This window comes from Aythya ferina, assembly GCF_964211825.1.
Source record: "Aythya ferina genome assembly, chromosome: 2".
Taxonomy (NCBI): Eukaryota; Metazoa; Chordata; class Aves; order Anseriformes; family Anatidae; genus Aythya; species Aythya ferina.
In genome coordinates, this window is record NC_140297.1 from 32,382,262 (window position 1) to 32,396,301 (window position 14,040).

The following is a 14,040-nucleotide window of genomic DNA, read 5'->3' on the forward strand; positions in this document are numbered from 1 at the left end:
AAAAAAAAAAAGAAAAAAAAAAAAAAAAAAAAAGAATGGGCAGTTCAACCTCCAGCAGTGACTTTTCCCCATAATGAATTAATTGTGTGTGTGAACTATGATCCAGGGGGCAGGTGGGTGACCTCTGCACACTGATTAGTAGCCTCTCTTTGGCCCGTAACCAAAAAGAAAAAAAATGGCATTGATGGCTAACATGTGGTCTTGCCTCATAGCCCCTCTGTATGTGATTGCAAAAAAATGTAAATGATGCAGAGCAAGATCCATCATTCAGATAAGATCAGATCCTAGTTCTGTAGAATTAAATGGTATATTTTAATATTGGGAATGTTGTAGTTAGAAGTTTGGCATATATAGATGTTAATGCTGTATTAAACAGGAAAACCTACTCAATTGGATCTTGTGTTGATTTGAGAATACTACAAAATGTAAGGGGAATAATGATGCAGACTGGCTTACAGTGCTTGTTACTTTGCACGTTTTAGTTTCTCGACACTTGCCCACAGTGTTGAACTACTATAAAGACAAGCATACAACCCAGTCAGACTGGCAATCTGGGGAGATTTGGAAAGGCTGTACCAAGAACCAACAAAGTTATACTCTGTTTATTAATACAAAACTTTGTTGCACATCAGTTGCCATTACTGTGCCAGACATCTGTAGGTTTAGTTCCACACAATCCAAAATTTCAAATGAGCCTAAAAAGTTCCTTTTAAAGTTAATTTCCATGTGCTGGAAATTAATGTGTCAGTCACTTAGCTAGCTGGAAGTGGGCTAAAAAACTGAAACTACTGACTTCCATTTCTGGATCTAGTCAGGGATTTCTTTACCTCTCTGGTTACTTGACTGTTAATACTGTGGTCCTGTGGGCTCTAACATTTTTCCATAAATCTCAATTTCAGTGCATTTTGTTTTCAGTGGGATTTTCCTTGGTAGTTTAACAGCAACCAAACTGCTACATATTGCTTTGCTAGCTTAGCATTAGCTGCCAGCTCTCCAAGGTTATATATCTAATTCATTTTTCATCAGTTACATAAAGTACAGAAGTTTCTAATAATAGGATAAGTGTTCCAAAATCACCCAAAGTATCACTTGTTTTGCTGTAATTCTGCATGACTCACATTGCTGTTGTTTCATAATCGTTGTTGTGACATTTGCAGTAAGTGTTGTGCTCATATCTGAGTGGGTGGATAGCCGTGGTTTTCATGGCAGTAAATAAAACACTTTTTGCTGGGGAAAAACAGGTCGCTATGACAGAGCCATTTACCAGTAAAACATGAGTCAATACCGTAAATGATTACACTCCAGTGCATAGACAGAATTAGAGCATTATCAGTAATGAAACAGATTTTTAAAGTCTTCTTGACATATCCATTTGAATAGCTAGACCTCTAAATGGTTTACCCTCTGGAGCAGACAGTCTGGTGAGCAGACATTTACATTTTTTTGAATGCATAAAGGTGCACTGCAAACGGTACATTTTTGCAGATAATCTTTTACTATCATAGTTCCCCTAATGATACTTTCAGTACCATTTGTTAAAACACTGGTCTCATTATATGAAACTTGAAAGTTAAACTCAAGATTTTAATTGCGCCTTAGAAATAAAATGCTATTTTTATTAGGCCCACTTCTCTCCAGCAGCATCAAGGTTCACCGCAGTAGCTATTTGTCTCATGTAGCGTGCTGTACATTTTCAGGTCACCTGCTGTGCTGGGGCTAAATCGTACTTGCATGAGAAATGCAAGCAGGATTGATCCCCTGCACAGCCACGTCCCTTGTGTTCAGAGGGACAACCTGCCATAGACACGAGAAATTATTAATTTTGGGCATACACAGCCTGGTCAAAAGCCATTGAAGGCAATGACAGACTTCCACATGGTGTCAGTGGGCTCCAGATAGTTTTCTTTCTCTTTCATTTGCTCATTGGAAAGCAGCATTTTCTAGAATATCACTTTATACAGGAGGCATAAATGACATACATGGCAGGTAAATGTATAGTTGATCTGTGCAAGCCCACAGCCCTGTGTTTGTAATTCTCAGCTCAATATGGCACACTTCGCAAGTGGCTAGAGGCAAATTGTCTGCGTTTCTGACCAGCTGGTGAGGTTTGTTTCAACTGTACATGAAGAGAGTCTAATTAGCAAAATAAGAAATAAGAATGTAATAGTGAATATTCAAAGCTATGAAAAAACTTAGTCTAGCTTCACAATTTACAAGTATTAAAGCCAAACCATTTCCCCTTCCCCATCTAATGTCTAAATGTGCATATAAACATGTACACACAAAGTTGGTGTTCCTGCTTCTCTGCAGGCACTGGCAGCAAAATAGAAGTATGATAACTAAATATGGGTACTTGTTGATCATCCTGCACTGTTACATTTTGTTATCATACCTCTATTTTAAGAAAGACAGTAAGTAGGCTGACAGGCTATTTTAAGCATCAGGGAGCAGGATCCATGGGCCCAGAGAGTATGTATATGGAGGAGCAAGTAAGGCAGTTGTTTTGGGGATAATTTGGGTGCCAGTCCAAACCATCAAGTCTGCACGGAGAAGGAGGACCATGACTTAGCCGTTGTTCTGCAAAGCGACACTGCTGGCAACTCCAGTTTGTGCCACCATCTCAGGGTATTGTCAACTGTGTAAAGAGAATTTGCAGCTGGGGTCATGTAATTGTATTGCAGCATGTACTGGACTCTAATCCATGCAGGTGGGCTGCTAAACTTACGCTGGGAGATGAGGTTTTACTGGCATTTAGACTAATTTTTATTGAAACTATTAAAAAAACAAAGTTACCAAAATTAAAATGATTGATTATTAGAGGTATTAAAAATTTGACAGAAGTAGTCTTAACTAATAAGTTCCTGTTTTCAACATTAACCTCCCATGGTATACATGTATAACATGATTGATTCTGCCTTGTGTAACAGTCATGCCTGATCTTAGTGTGGGAATATGTTTTACTGTCAAAAACACTGTCACAGTTGTGTTAGTTCAAATCGTAGAAGGTAATGGTGGCGTACTGAAAACCAGAAAGGAAACATGCATTTTGAAGTGTCTCTGTGTACATACTGCAGTGGGTACAAATTTGATGATCTTCTAAAAAGCACATCAGAGGTGCTGCGGGTTTCTTTTTCCAGTTAAATCATTGTAATCTTCCTCAATTATATCTCCAAAGTCTTGACATATTTGGTTTTAATCATAGTCAAAGTTGGATGTTATCAAGGCAAGACACTGTTAGCCAAGATTTAATGTAATATACAAGTGAAGCTTCTTTGTTTCGTATGCTATCTGTTGAGATTCCCTAGGTACCAAAAGAAAATTACAGAGATAGACTTCTACTGTTATTGTCTCAGTGATAGGTCATACCTCCAAACAAACTGTATGAGGAAGGTTATGTTTTGCAATAACATCCTGTGTTTTTGTGCCTAACCACTTTTCATTGATGGTCTGAAGTTGCATTGTATTAGCACAAAGTATTTTACAGAGTTAATTGATATTCCAGGTTTGTCCAGGGGAAAATCTACAGCTCCCCACAACATGCTTGACAAGTTATTATATTTACTTTAGTCAAAGCCCGAGTGTGCAGTATCCCTCTTGGAGGTGGTCTATTATTGGAGTCCCATATGCTTTTTGTTTGGGAAGAAAGCAGTCACTGTGTCATACTGTTACACAGGGTATTCTTTTTCAAGGATGTTGTTCCCTTGGGGACGATATCATGCCAGAGTTCCTAAGTCTAATAAGACCTTTGTAGGTCTTATTGTGTTAAAGTTCTGGGAGGGAAGCAAGAGTTAAACAGAAAATATAATTCAAGCAACTATACTAGACCACATGTTGAAAAACATGACTGTTAAAGTAAAAAGGCAAAGGCATCAAAAAGATTCCTGTTGCGGTAATGCAACTTTATGTTTCTTCCCAATGAATCTAAAATGGAAAGACAGAGGGTGATCTTTGTAGAATGTCTGTTTTTACTTGACAGTAATTAAAAATATATCAGCAATTCCACATCCTTTAAAATTATATCACAAGGATTCAAAGCAAGTGTTAAAGATCTTAACTTTAAAGGAGTTATAAAGGCTGTGAGAGGGTTCACCATCATCATCATCATCAGAGAATGATGGGACACTCTTCTTGTGTATATGCAGAGAGAGAGTATATTTTTTTAAACATCAGATGTGACAATGTGGCTCACTTTCTACCCAAGATTCCCATGTCAATGGAAGTAAATAATGTGCCTGAAACATCCTCATATCACAATATGGGTAAATTAACACATAAACCAGGTAGGATACGTTTCATACCTTACCACAAAACTTTAAGAACCGTAACAATGTAGACATTTAATACATCCATAATCATGACACCTTTGGTTTGGCTAGATAAAGACATTCAGAAGTTTAGCCAATGAATTAATTTAGCCAATGAATTTCTGATAGTGAAATTCACTGAATTTCTAATAGTGAAAGTGCAGTTGACAAGAGAAGAGAAGGTCTAAGAATCCTCAAGATTCTGGGATGGAGTAGGAATTTGATTTACTAACCAAGGTATAATCCCAGATGTATTTCAGTTGTTTTCCTAAGGAAGGAAATATCAATAGCTTTTTTACAGGGACAGTACTTATCTGGAACCCCATTGGGATGCAAACCAATGCATGATACATAACTGGCTATCAATGCACAATCAGAATAAAATAGCCAAGATAAAAAGCCTCGAGATTATACATACTTTGTTTTTTTCTCTTTATTCCAGCATCTGGTTTCACAGCAACGCCTTTTGATTCAGGATGAATCAGTGAACTTGTTGAGTCTGTACACGTCCCCTTCTCTGCCCAACATTACCTTGGGACTTCCAGCAGTACAAACTCAAATCACTGTAAGTGACCAGTCCAAAGCCTTACTGTCTACTTTTGCTCCCAGAAAGCCTACTTTCTGCCTATTCTCTTTTTTAGCATTTTGTAACAGAAGCAATTGATAGTAGGAGACAGACCTTTCTTTGCATTGGGCAACTTCTGAAAATTTAAGGGCACAACTTGAAAGCAGTAGTCATTCTTAATCACAAGTAAGTGCCAGTGTGGAGCTTAGCTAAATATAGGCCATATATATTGCATTTATATCTGCAAATCTGATAACAGATTTCAGACATGGTGAGAAAAACATGAGGAGACAATTTAGTATAAATGTTCAAATTATATGATCACTCCTACCTGGTAAAGTACAGCACCTGTAACTTTTTATAATGAGATGCTAACAGGAACATAAGCTGGGCTGAAGTGTGGTAGTGGAAGAACCCTGTATTCCTGCAAGTGGGTTTGTTTTATAAGGGGTGTACTATCAATTATAAATTAAATCTGTGGATATATAAACAACATTTAATGACTAGTTATATTCATATGCCCTTTGTTCAGTCTGTAGCAATCAACTTTATTTAGAGCTCAATGTTAAATTAGTATGTGAAATGTATAAGAAAACAGATACAATATGTATGGAAATCCATGTTGATGGATAAAGATCTTTAGATCTAGCCAAAGTTACAGTAATCTGTAGGTGAAATCTGAGACTCAGTAAAATAACTGAAAACTTTGCTACCGGTCAAAACTTTTCCTTCCTGATTTCCTGTAAAAATTCTAATATAAGTATATTATGGTTCTATTACAACACTGTATAAATTCTGAAGAAATTCTAGCAATTCATATTTGACAGAACATGAATTGGTAAAATAGAAATATTCTAGATTTCCAGAATATAAAAAGCATATATATGTACAGTCTACTATGGTTTATTAGAAGTACTACTTAATTCCAGTGCTAAACTTAGTTGCAGGTTAAAGTTTCATGTCATTTTATGGCTTTTACATTTTATTTCATGTCTCACCAATAGCATATTATTGCAGTCCAACATTTTAATGTTAGATAGAACTTTGTGTGTAAAATTGTGCAAGCTTTAAATCACTGCTCTTGAAGTCTTTCATGAAATATTTATAAGCAAGTTATTGTTTTTAAGGGATGGAAAACTTGAACTGAACATGAAAAGTAGTGCTTACTTTTCCAGACTATATCATCAAAAATTTCCTAGCTATTTCACATAAATATAACTAGCTTCAAATAAATTTTATAACGTTGAAAAGGGAAATGAAAACATCTTTAATTTTCTCACTCAAATGATGAGAACTTTTGATGTTACCAGCTTGCACCAAATATTACTTTTGGCATTTGAAAAAATAAAGGGGTTAATTTATGCATGTATTGTTTATGTCTGTTACCAGACTAAGTAGTTGCAAATTGAATGTAAAGTTTATTTAGGTGTTCGTTTTTCAGGGAAGGATAATGACAGAGGGTAAAGTAAGCATACACCCCCCAAAAATTTGTATAAACTTTGGTTTGCCTTGTTACAATATGCGAAATTCAGATTATCAGAGAGATGTTATTTTACTGTGACATACCATAAGTGAGCAAGCCTCAACACACTTATTTCTGTTAATTATTCTAACTGTAAAAATTACTACTCAAGCTTGACTACCCTTGAAATACATTTTTTTAAAACTAGATTTTTATTAGGAACAAAGAAATCTAAAGTATATTTGCAATCCTGAACGGCCAAAGTTTACAAAAAGCTTGAAATCAATAACTGTGCAATTTATAAGGGTACTTTAAAAGGCCACACACACACAACAGCTCTTGATAATTCAGTAGACCAGAGTTTAACTGTACACATTTACTTTGCAAATGGTGAAAGTTTTGAGCTGTCCTTCAGGGAGTCAGGGAATGCTTCAGGAAAAGTAATAGCTTACCACTACTACAGGTAATTATTTTGTTTTGCTGATTGGCTTGCTGTCTGATGGAAAGTTATGTGAAAACCAAGCCTTGCCTATTCCAAGCTCAATGGAAACTATTTCCTCTGATTCCCTTTTTTCCTCTGCACGAGGCTGGGAAAGGCCTTTAGGAATTTTAAGGATAGGTCCCGTCTTTTCATTAATAATGTTCTGACTAGTAGTTCCTTGTGCTTTGGCTTTTATTACTGAATTTTTCCAAGTGCTTTAGTTATTTAGTTTCTTGCAGTGCTACATTTAACAGGCTTCTTCCCCCTCCCTTTTCAGCTCAGAATCAACGTGTAAGAGAGGGATTTTAACTACTTTTTCTGCATTTAGAAAACATACCGTAAGACAAGTGGAAATAGCCAGGAAATGGCCAGGTGAATGAAAAACAGTTACGAGTGTCATTGTTTTTTGACAGGCTTCATCATCATTCAAAGAAAAGCAGAAGGGAGAGACCCAGACGCTCAGACAAGGAGTGGCCTTGGCTGGACAGTATGGGGGGAGCATTCCTCCTTCTTCAGCTCATCCTCATGTTGCTTTGGAGGGAAAGCCAAATAGCAGCCACCAGGCTCTCTTGCAACATCTGTTACTGAAAGAACAAATGAGACAGCAAAAACTTCTTGTGACTGGTAATGATCAAAGCTTCAACACAACAATCATTTTAGATATTTTTAATGACGTTTGTATTCTGACTGTTGTGAAAAGTAGAAGGGTGGGAGAGAAAAGCATAGATTTTTTTTTTCCCACGTTAGTGATTCTGCTTGAGTTCGTTAGCCTGAAAGAATTCCATGATTACAGAAAAGAGAAAATGATTACTTCATCACATTCTTTTGCAGCTGCTGAACTTCCCAGCATGGCTAGGCATGTGGTACACGTCCCACTGCATCAGTGCTAATGCTAAGTTCTGCAACATACACCACTCTTCTTACTGAGAGATTTCTCTTCTATTAGAACCAGTAGTTTGTTTTTCTTTACACTGGAGTGAAATGTCACTCTTTTGCAGGAGCAGTTCCTCTTCATCCACAGTCTCCTTTAGCAGCGAAGGAAAGAGTCTCACCCGGCATAAGAGCTGCCCACAAACTGCCTCGTCACAGGCCACTGAATCGAACCCAGTCAGCTCCTCTTCCTCAAAGTACTTTGGCCCAGCTGGTCATCCAGCAGCAACATCAACAGTTTTTGGAGAAGCAGAAACAGTACCAGCAACAGATCCACATGAATAAGGTGAGTTCCCAAAGTAAGGAATTTCTAATGAACATGAATGTTGAAAACTAATAAGGAACATAATAGATGTCAGTGCCATGTGGTAGATGAGAATAGACAGGTTCTTGCAGGATTACCTTGCTTATGCATAGTTAGTGTACTTTTATATAGGTCCTCATTTTCAGCTTTTGATATGCTTGTTGACACCAATAAGAATACAGTTCAATGAAATAGGTATCAAAGCATCTTTCAGTTTTATTTACAGATGCTTTCCTGCCAAATGGTAAATTACGCCATAAAGATTACTGGCTGTCTATCCAGCTTTTTTTTTTTATTTGTCATTTCCAGTTTCAGAAATCATTCAGTTCAGCTGCCTTTGAATCATATTTTAAGCTCATTTGTTGTGGAATATTATGTGGAATAAATATATAACTCATTTGAAGTCAACCAGCTGATGAAATTGATCTTTTTTGTGTTAGAAATATATTGACAGTCTGAATAAATTTGTAATCATCTTTTATCAAATCAGCTTCTTCAATGTAAATTCATGAATAACATAATGGTTTGTTAGCTATATGATAAAAAAATGCCAGTGAAGGAGAAAGAGAAGCATTTGCTATTACTAATATCAGATACAAGTTGAACTGTGTCCCTGTTTCCCTGTATAGTAACACATTTTTCTGAGGAGAAAGAAAGAAGAAAAGGGACCATTCACTAATAAACAAAGTACAGCAATATCTAGGTAGATTTATCAGGGGCTAATGCTTCTACAACAAATGTGATGCCGTTCCCTGCTCTAAAATGAAGATATTCAAGTAACTAAATGCTTTTATCTGAAGAACATTTTTCTTCACTTACTGCATAGCCTTCCAAAAGTTGTTTGTTGGAGCTCCTTGAATAATTCAAATATCACACATCTTTACTTCTCTTGTTTTGTTTAAGTTATGTGATAACTATATAGAAGAGCTAGTGGCAAAGAAGAAAAGATGAAAAGCAGAGTATTTGGTCTTTGTACCTATGTGAAAAGAAAAAAAAAAAAGTCAGTCCATCTTGCAAGGGTGAACTTCCCAGGGGGTACTGATTCTTTGGAATCTACTAAGAATTCCCAACAAAATTAGAAACAAACCTAGAGTTTAAGTACATAGTTTGTACAGTGGTTTGGTTATTAAATCTTGTCTTAATTAGAAAAAATGAAGACCAGAAAACTTCAAAGTTCAGAGCTGATCCTTGCATGTTAACCCCTCTCAGCTTGGGTGTTTTGATTACTCAACTAGGACTCCAGTTGGCTTTTCTTTGAGTATGCATTCCATATGTTTAATCAAGATGGCATATCTTGTAGCCTCAGGTTTTGAAAATATTTCACCTGCCCTCAACTGTTTGAAAAGAATCTTTACCAGTAAAGTACTGAGTCTTTATGCTGTTTGTGGGTATCCACTGCAAACTGATCAGTTACTGTTTATGCATTCTTCACAAAGCAAAGAACCACATTGACATGTTTGTGTTAGGTCACACTTATCTGCATACATTCTACCATAGCATTTGGGGATATGCACTGTGACTTACAGGACAGGACCATTTTTCCTGAATGTCAAAATTTAACTTGAGTCACATTTTACTAGGATACATTGCACCTCACAAGATTCAGACTGGAAAAGAACTAAAAAGAGTGAGATTGGCCTGTGATGATGGTTGTTTCAATAACATTTTTTTTTCCTGTTAAACTTTTATGAAACTAAATATTGAGAACAAGTCCCTCCCAAAACAGTTGAAATACCCATTCATTCTCACATGGGTATTTGTAATAAAGAGACAAAACAATTGCTTCTCTTAAAACTTAATGAACCTAGCTTTTATTCTCTACAGTATAGGCTATATGCGAATGTAGGTAGTAGAAATTTATCTTTATCCCAGGGTCTTTAGCTTACTTCCTTTGCCCAGATAGCTCAGTCTCCCTTATCTCTACTCCCCAAGCAGCTAGCTTTCATCAGGAGCACAGTAACTCATCAGAGCAGCAAACACCTAAGGAGGGATAGGATCATGCTGCATCCACAGAAGCAGTGGATTATGTGAGGATGTGGGTGGTTTATCAGACTTTTTTTACTGTCTGTAGCGAAGAGATTCTTCTACCATACTATTCCCAGAAGAACCGTTCTGATGAATACCACTGAAAATGACCGTGCTCCAATCATACATCTGTCTTCTGCAAGTATATGGAAAGCCAGGTGTTCTCTTACATAATTAACAGAATAAATGTGATTTTTAAAAACTGGCATTTAATGGTAGCCATTATTGAAGGAAGTGAGAAATGATCAAATGAGGGAGTGGCTGTTAAGTACTGAATTCAAAATTATATTTTTTTAACCCATTAAATTTAAAGGTTTGGATTGAACATCTGTGCTGGCATAAGGTTTTTTAACTCCGCCAGCAGGATGGGATATACTTTGTTCTTACCTTACCTTACCTTTATTTGCAGTTTTCTGTTTGTTATTTAAGCTAACAGCTTTGTGTGGCTCTTACAATCAAACGTAAACTCTGCAAAGGAGGCTTACCTGAACCGTAGAATGAGATGTTCTACACCATGTAGCAAAGACATCTTTGCATTTCTTAGGACAAGTCTGAGCATGTATCAGGTGAATACATGTTTTTATTTTCCACTCCTCTTTCCTCACTGTTCTGAACATAGGCCATATAATGAAACACATATCTGCACAGATTCCCTCCTTTTCAGTCTTGAAAAAATGTTTTAATTAGGAGTACTCAAACATTCTCTTAAAAAAATTGGTTAGAAAGATGAGAACCATTTTAAGCTGACAGGACTATGAAATCCCAATTGATCAAGAGTTTAGAACAAGTTAATACATTCTATTTAATTTCCATTTCTTTTTCCTTTTTCCCCTTATGTTTAGGACTCTGTAAGTACTTAAGGCTGTCATATATTTCAACTGAACCAGCTATTTGAATTTTTGCCTTGAAATGTGATGATATGGCATGTGTCAGCAATCCCTGAAAAGTGATTTTGGTCAGATCTTCTTGGTGGACAAATAGGCAAATCTTGCTATAACAGCAAAAAGAGGAAGAAAGCAACAGTTTCTCACCACCCCATAGATCTTTTATTTATCTTGTGTTAAAAAGTGATTTCTTTTCTTTGATAAAAGAATATACTTCAGCAGCAAGTGCTTCAAGCCTGTGTTGTTGTGAGGGTGATAACAAGCAAAATCTGACATAGGTCAGAGGTAAAGAATTCCCCTGGATCATTTCCATTCTGAAAAGAAACAAATCATTGCCAAGAGGTGTGCCTCTGTCCTTAATAACAAAGAGAAGATCCCCTATGGATTATTTCTGGTCAGCTGTCATATGCCAGGCTTTTGATGTGGGAAATGGTATACGTCTGCGCTGAAGCCTGACATTTATACCTGCGGGATCTAGTATGCTGACCTTCTAAAAACATGCTGCAAAAGTTGACATCACATCCAAAAATAGGTAGAAACGCTCGTCCCAGCTTTCTGGAGAAAAAATGATAATGAATGTGCAGTAACCTGAACTCCTCTTGTCTTTGGGAAGCTCGACTTTGCTGTTGTCAGCTTTAATACACTTCAGCTCAAATGACAGCTTATTTCCTCATAAGGCCCTTTGATCACTATTGTAGAACTTCATTCTGCTCAATAAAGGGAGTCCAAAGTCTGAAACTTCCAGCTAAAATTATTGCAGTTGAGTACTGAAAAACTGCTACTACAATAAAAATCCTAAAATCTTGTTTTTATTTGTGCATATCTGTATCTAAAAAGCTTTTATGCTGCCACTTGCAGGAAAAAAAAAAAAAAAGATTTTGAGATAATACAAGTGCAAAACCAATAGAGTAAGTCTGAGTTCTATAAAATCAGAAATTTTAATGTAAACAGCATGTGAACAAAGCCCTCTACCTTTAAAAGGTGGGATTTTTGGTTGTTTTTTCTTTTTTGTTCTTTTTTTAAAACAAACAAACAAACAAACAAAAACGGAAAAAAAAAAAAAAAAAGAAAAAAAAAAAAACAACTGTGTATTATGGATAAAGTCCTGCCCCTGCTAAAGCTAAACTAACACTGTCTTCACTGGGACCTAGATTTCATTTGATCAGTGAATTAACTTCATTCACTTCAAATGACCTCCACAAGTGTTCTTTAAAAAATGTGGTGATAGCATTTTGACTATACACAATTATTTGTCAGAGTCCTCCTTTATATTGGAGTAATGAAGGTTAAAATAGTGGGTCAGTTTTAAATGTGCACTAAAGTGCAGAAGCAGTATGGACAATGTTAAAGGTTAAATAAGGAGTGCCTGAATTTCAGTTTTCATTCCAGGGTATTAACAGGTTTAAAGCATCTTTGTATAAACAGTGACTGGGCAAGACTGTGAAGTAAAAAGCAGATGATAAAAAATCTATAAGAAGTTAAAGGTCAATAGTGCTTTGGAAGGTTAGCATAACTGAGCTGTCTGTTAATAAAAAATGAAAAATAATACGGAGGTTTCTATTGATTAGTTAACAGAAAAATTAAGATTATTTATCATCAATAGGAATATTGAAAAGAGACAGTTAACCACAGATTCATCATTCACTCATCTGATATTTAATGAAATAAGAAAGACTGTTTTGATCAGATTCAACTTGAATAAATTAGTTTCATTAGTTTCATTAAATAGATTATAACTTAAGATTTTGGCTTTCCAGCTTACCTTTCTGACTAGCATCTTCTGAAAGTGAGAGAGGTAGCACGCCTCTTCTTTCAAATATTGCTTATAGTGGGGGATTATGTGGACAAGACTACAGCAACAATTAGAAATGCCCAGAGAATTTTCTCCTTTCTTGAGAACTAATGTTTAAGACATAATTCAGAAAAATGATCTTGAAGGTTTAAATGCATCCCTTAGGAATGTACTGCATGGGTAACAAAACAGTAAGCAGGTGCCAAGTCATTTTAGTATGCCTAACAGCTTACATAGCTGGTCAATGTAATCTGATAGCTACAGCACAGAAGGAGAAAAGTGTTTTCCATAAGTATGTAAATGAGTTCCTAGAAACGACAGCCATTTATTTAAAAAGAACAATTAATCAATGAAAGAAATGTATGTGGTGGGTGCATCAGAATTTTGTGCTTTGTCTCTTTGTAAACACATTTTATTTAAAATAGTCCATTTTACAAGAGCTTGTTATTACAGAGGAGACAAAGAAAGTGGCTGCAACTAAAGGCCCTGTAAAGTGGTTGTTGCAGTGTCCAGATTATTTGTGCTTTGTCTTCCATTTTTCGGTACAGCCAAGAAAGTTTGATTGTTTTTGATGTCTTTTTTTGGACTCTTGCAGTTATACAATGGAGCTGATGTCTGTAAATGCTTCCTCTCCTGCTGCCACTATTTACTTTGGCTCATGAATATCCCTTACAGTTTAATTTCCTGAAAATAAAAGGGGAAAAAATATAGGTTACATTAGAAAGAAGCCATTTTTTGAGTAACTCTTTTACTTGGAATACCAATTACAAGAATGTGTATTGGTTCAAGAAGAACAATATGTACAACTAATTTATTCATTAAATATAAACCACTCTTTAGTTATTATTTTTAAACATAGTCTTACTAAAGCTCAGATTAAGCAATCACATTCTCAGAATGAAAAATGTACATTAAAACCAGGAAAAAGTTCTTCATGTATCTACAGATAAATTCAGAATTAAAAAAAATAAATAAATGTGAGTGGAGATTTAAAGAGAAAGATTTAAATGTTAAGTGTAAGCAGAAGGATCCAGCTGCATTGTGAAAAAACTTGAGCAGTGTTCCATTCAGGGTTTACTCTCTGCTTTAGGCAGAGATGTAAGATAGAAATATTGATCCTAAATTGTTATCTTTTCATGTCTCCAGATATGTAATTTCTGCAGTAGTGCTAGGAGTATACATAGTATTATATAGTATAAAAGAAGATGTTTCTGACTTAGGAGAATTGAACAGTCTCCTGATAACGATACTAATGTAATTACTGGGATAAGATGGGGCTGTCTTTAAAAACCA

General features: G+C 35.9%; 1 protein-coding gene and 1 long non-coding RNA gene across 15 annotated transcripts in view; one reads left to right on the top strand and one right to left on the bottom strand.

Moving 5' to 3' along the window:
• Positions 1-14,040, top strand: part of HDAC9 (histone deacetylase 9) — a 290,614-nt gene that overhangs the window by 271,370 nt on the left and 5,204 nt on the right. For all 14 annotated transcript variants that reach the window (XM_084510992.1, XM_084510989.1, XM_084510991.1 and 11 more), the window contains 3 exons: positions 4,747-4,869; positions 7,226-7,436; positions 7,811-8,028. In XM_084510992.1, coding sequence (XP_084367118.1) covers positions 4,747-4,869; positions 7,226-7,436; positions 7,811-8,028 — 552 coding nt within the window. The remainder of the gene's footprint in view (positions 1-4,746; positions 4,870-7,225; positions 7,437-7,810; positions 8,029-14,040) is intronic.
• Positions 12,589-14,040, bottom strand: part of LOC311432530 — a 37,268-nt gene continuing 35,816 nt past the window's right edge. The window contains exon 6 of the long non-coding RNA XR_014690118.1: positions 12,589-13,431. This is a non-coding gene — a long non-coding RNA (uncharacterized lncRNA). The remainder of the gene's footprint in view (positions 13,432-14,040) is intronic.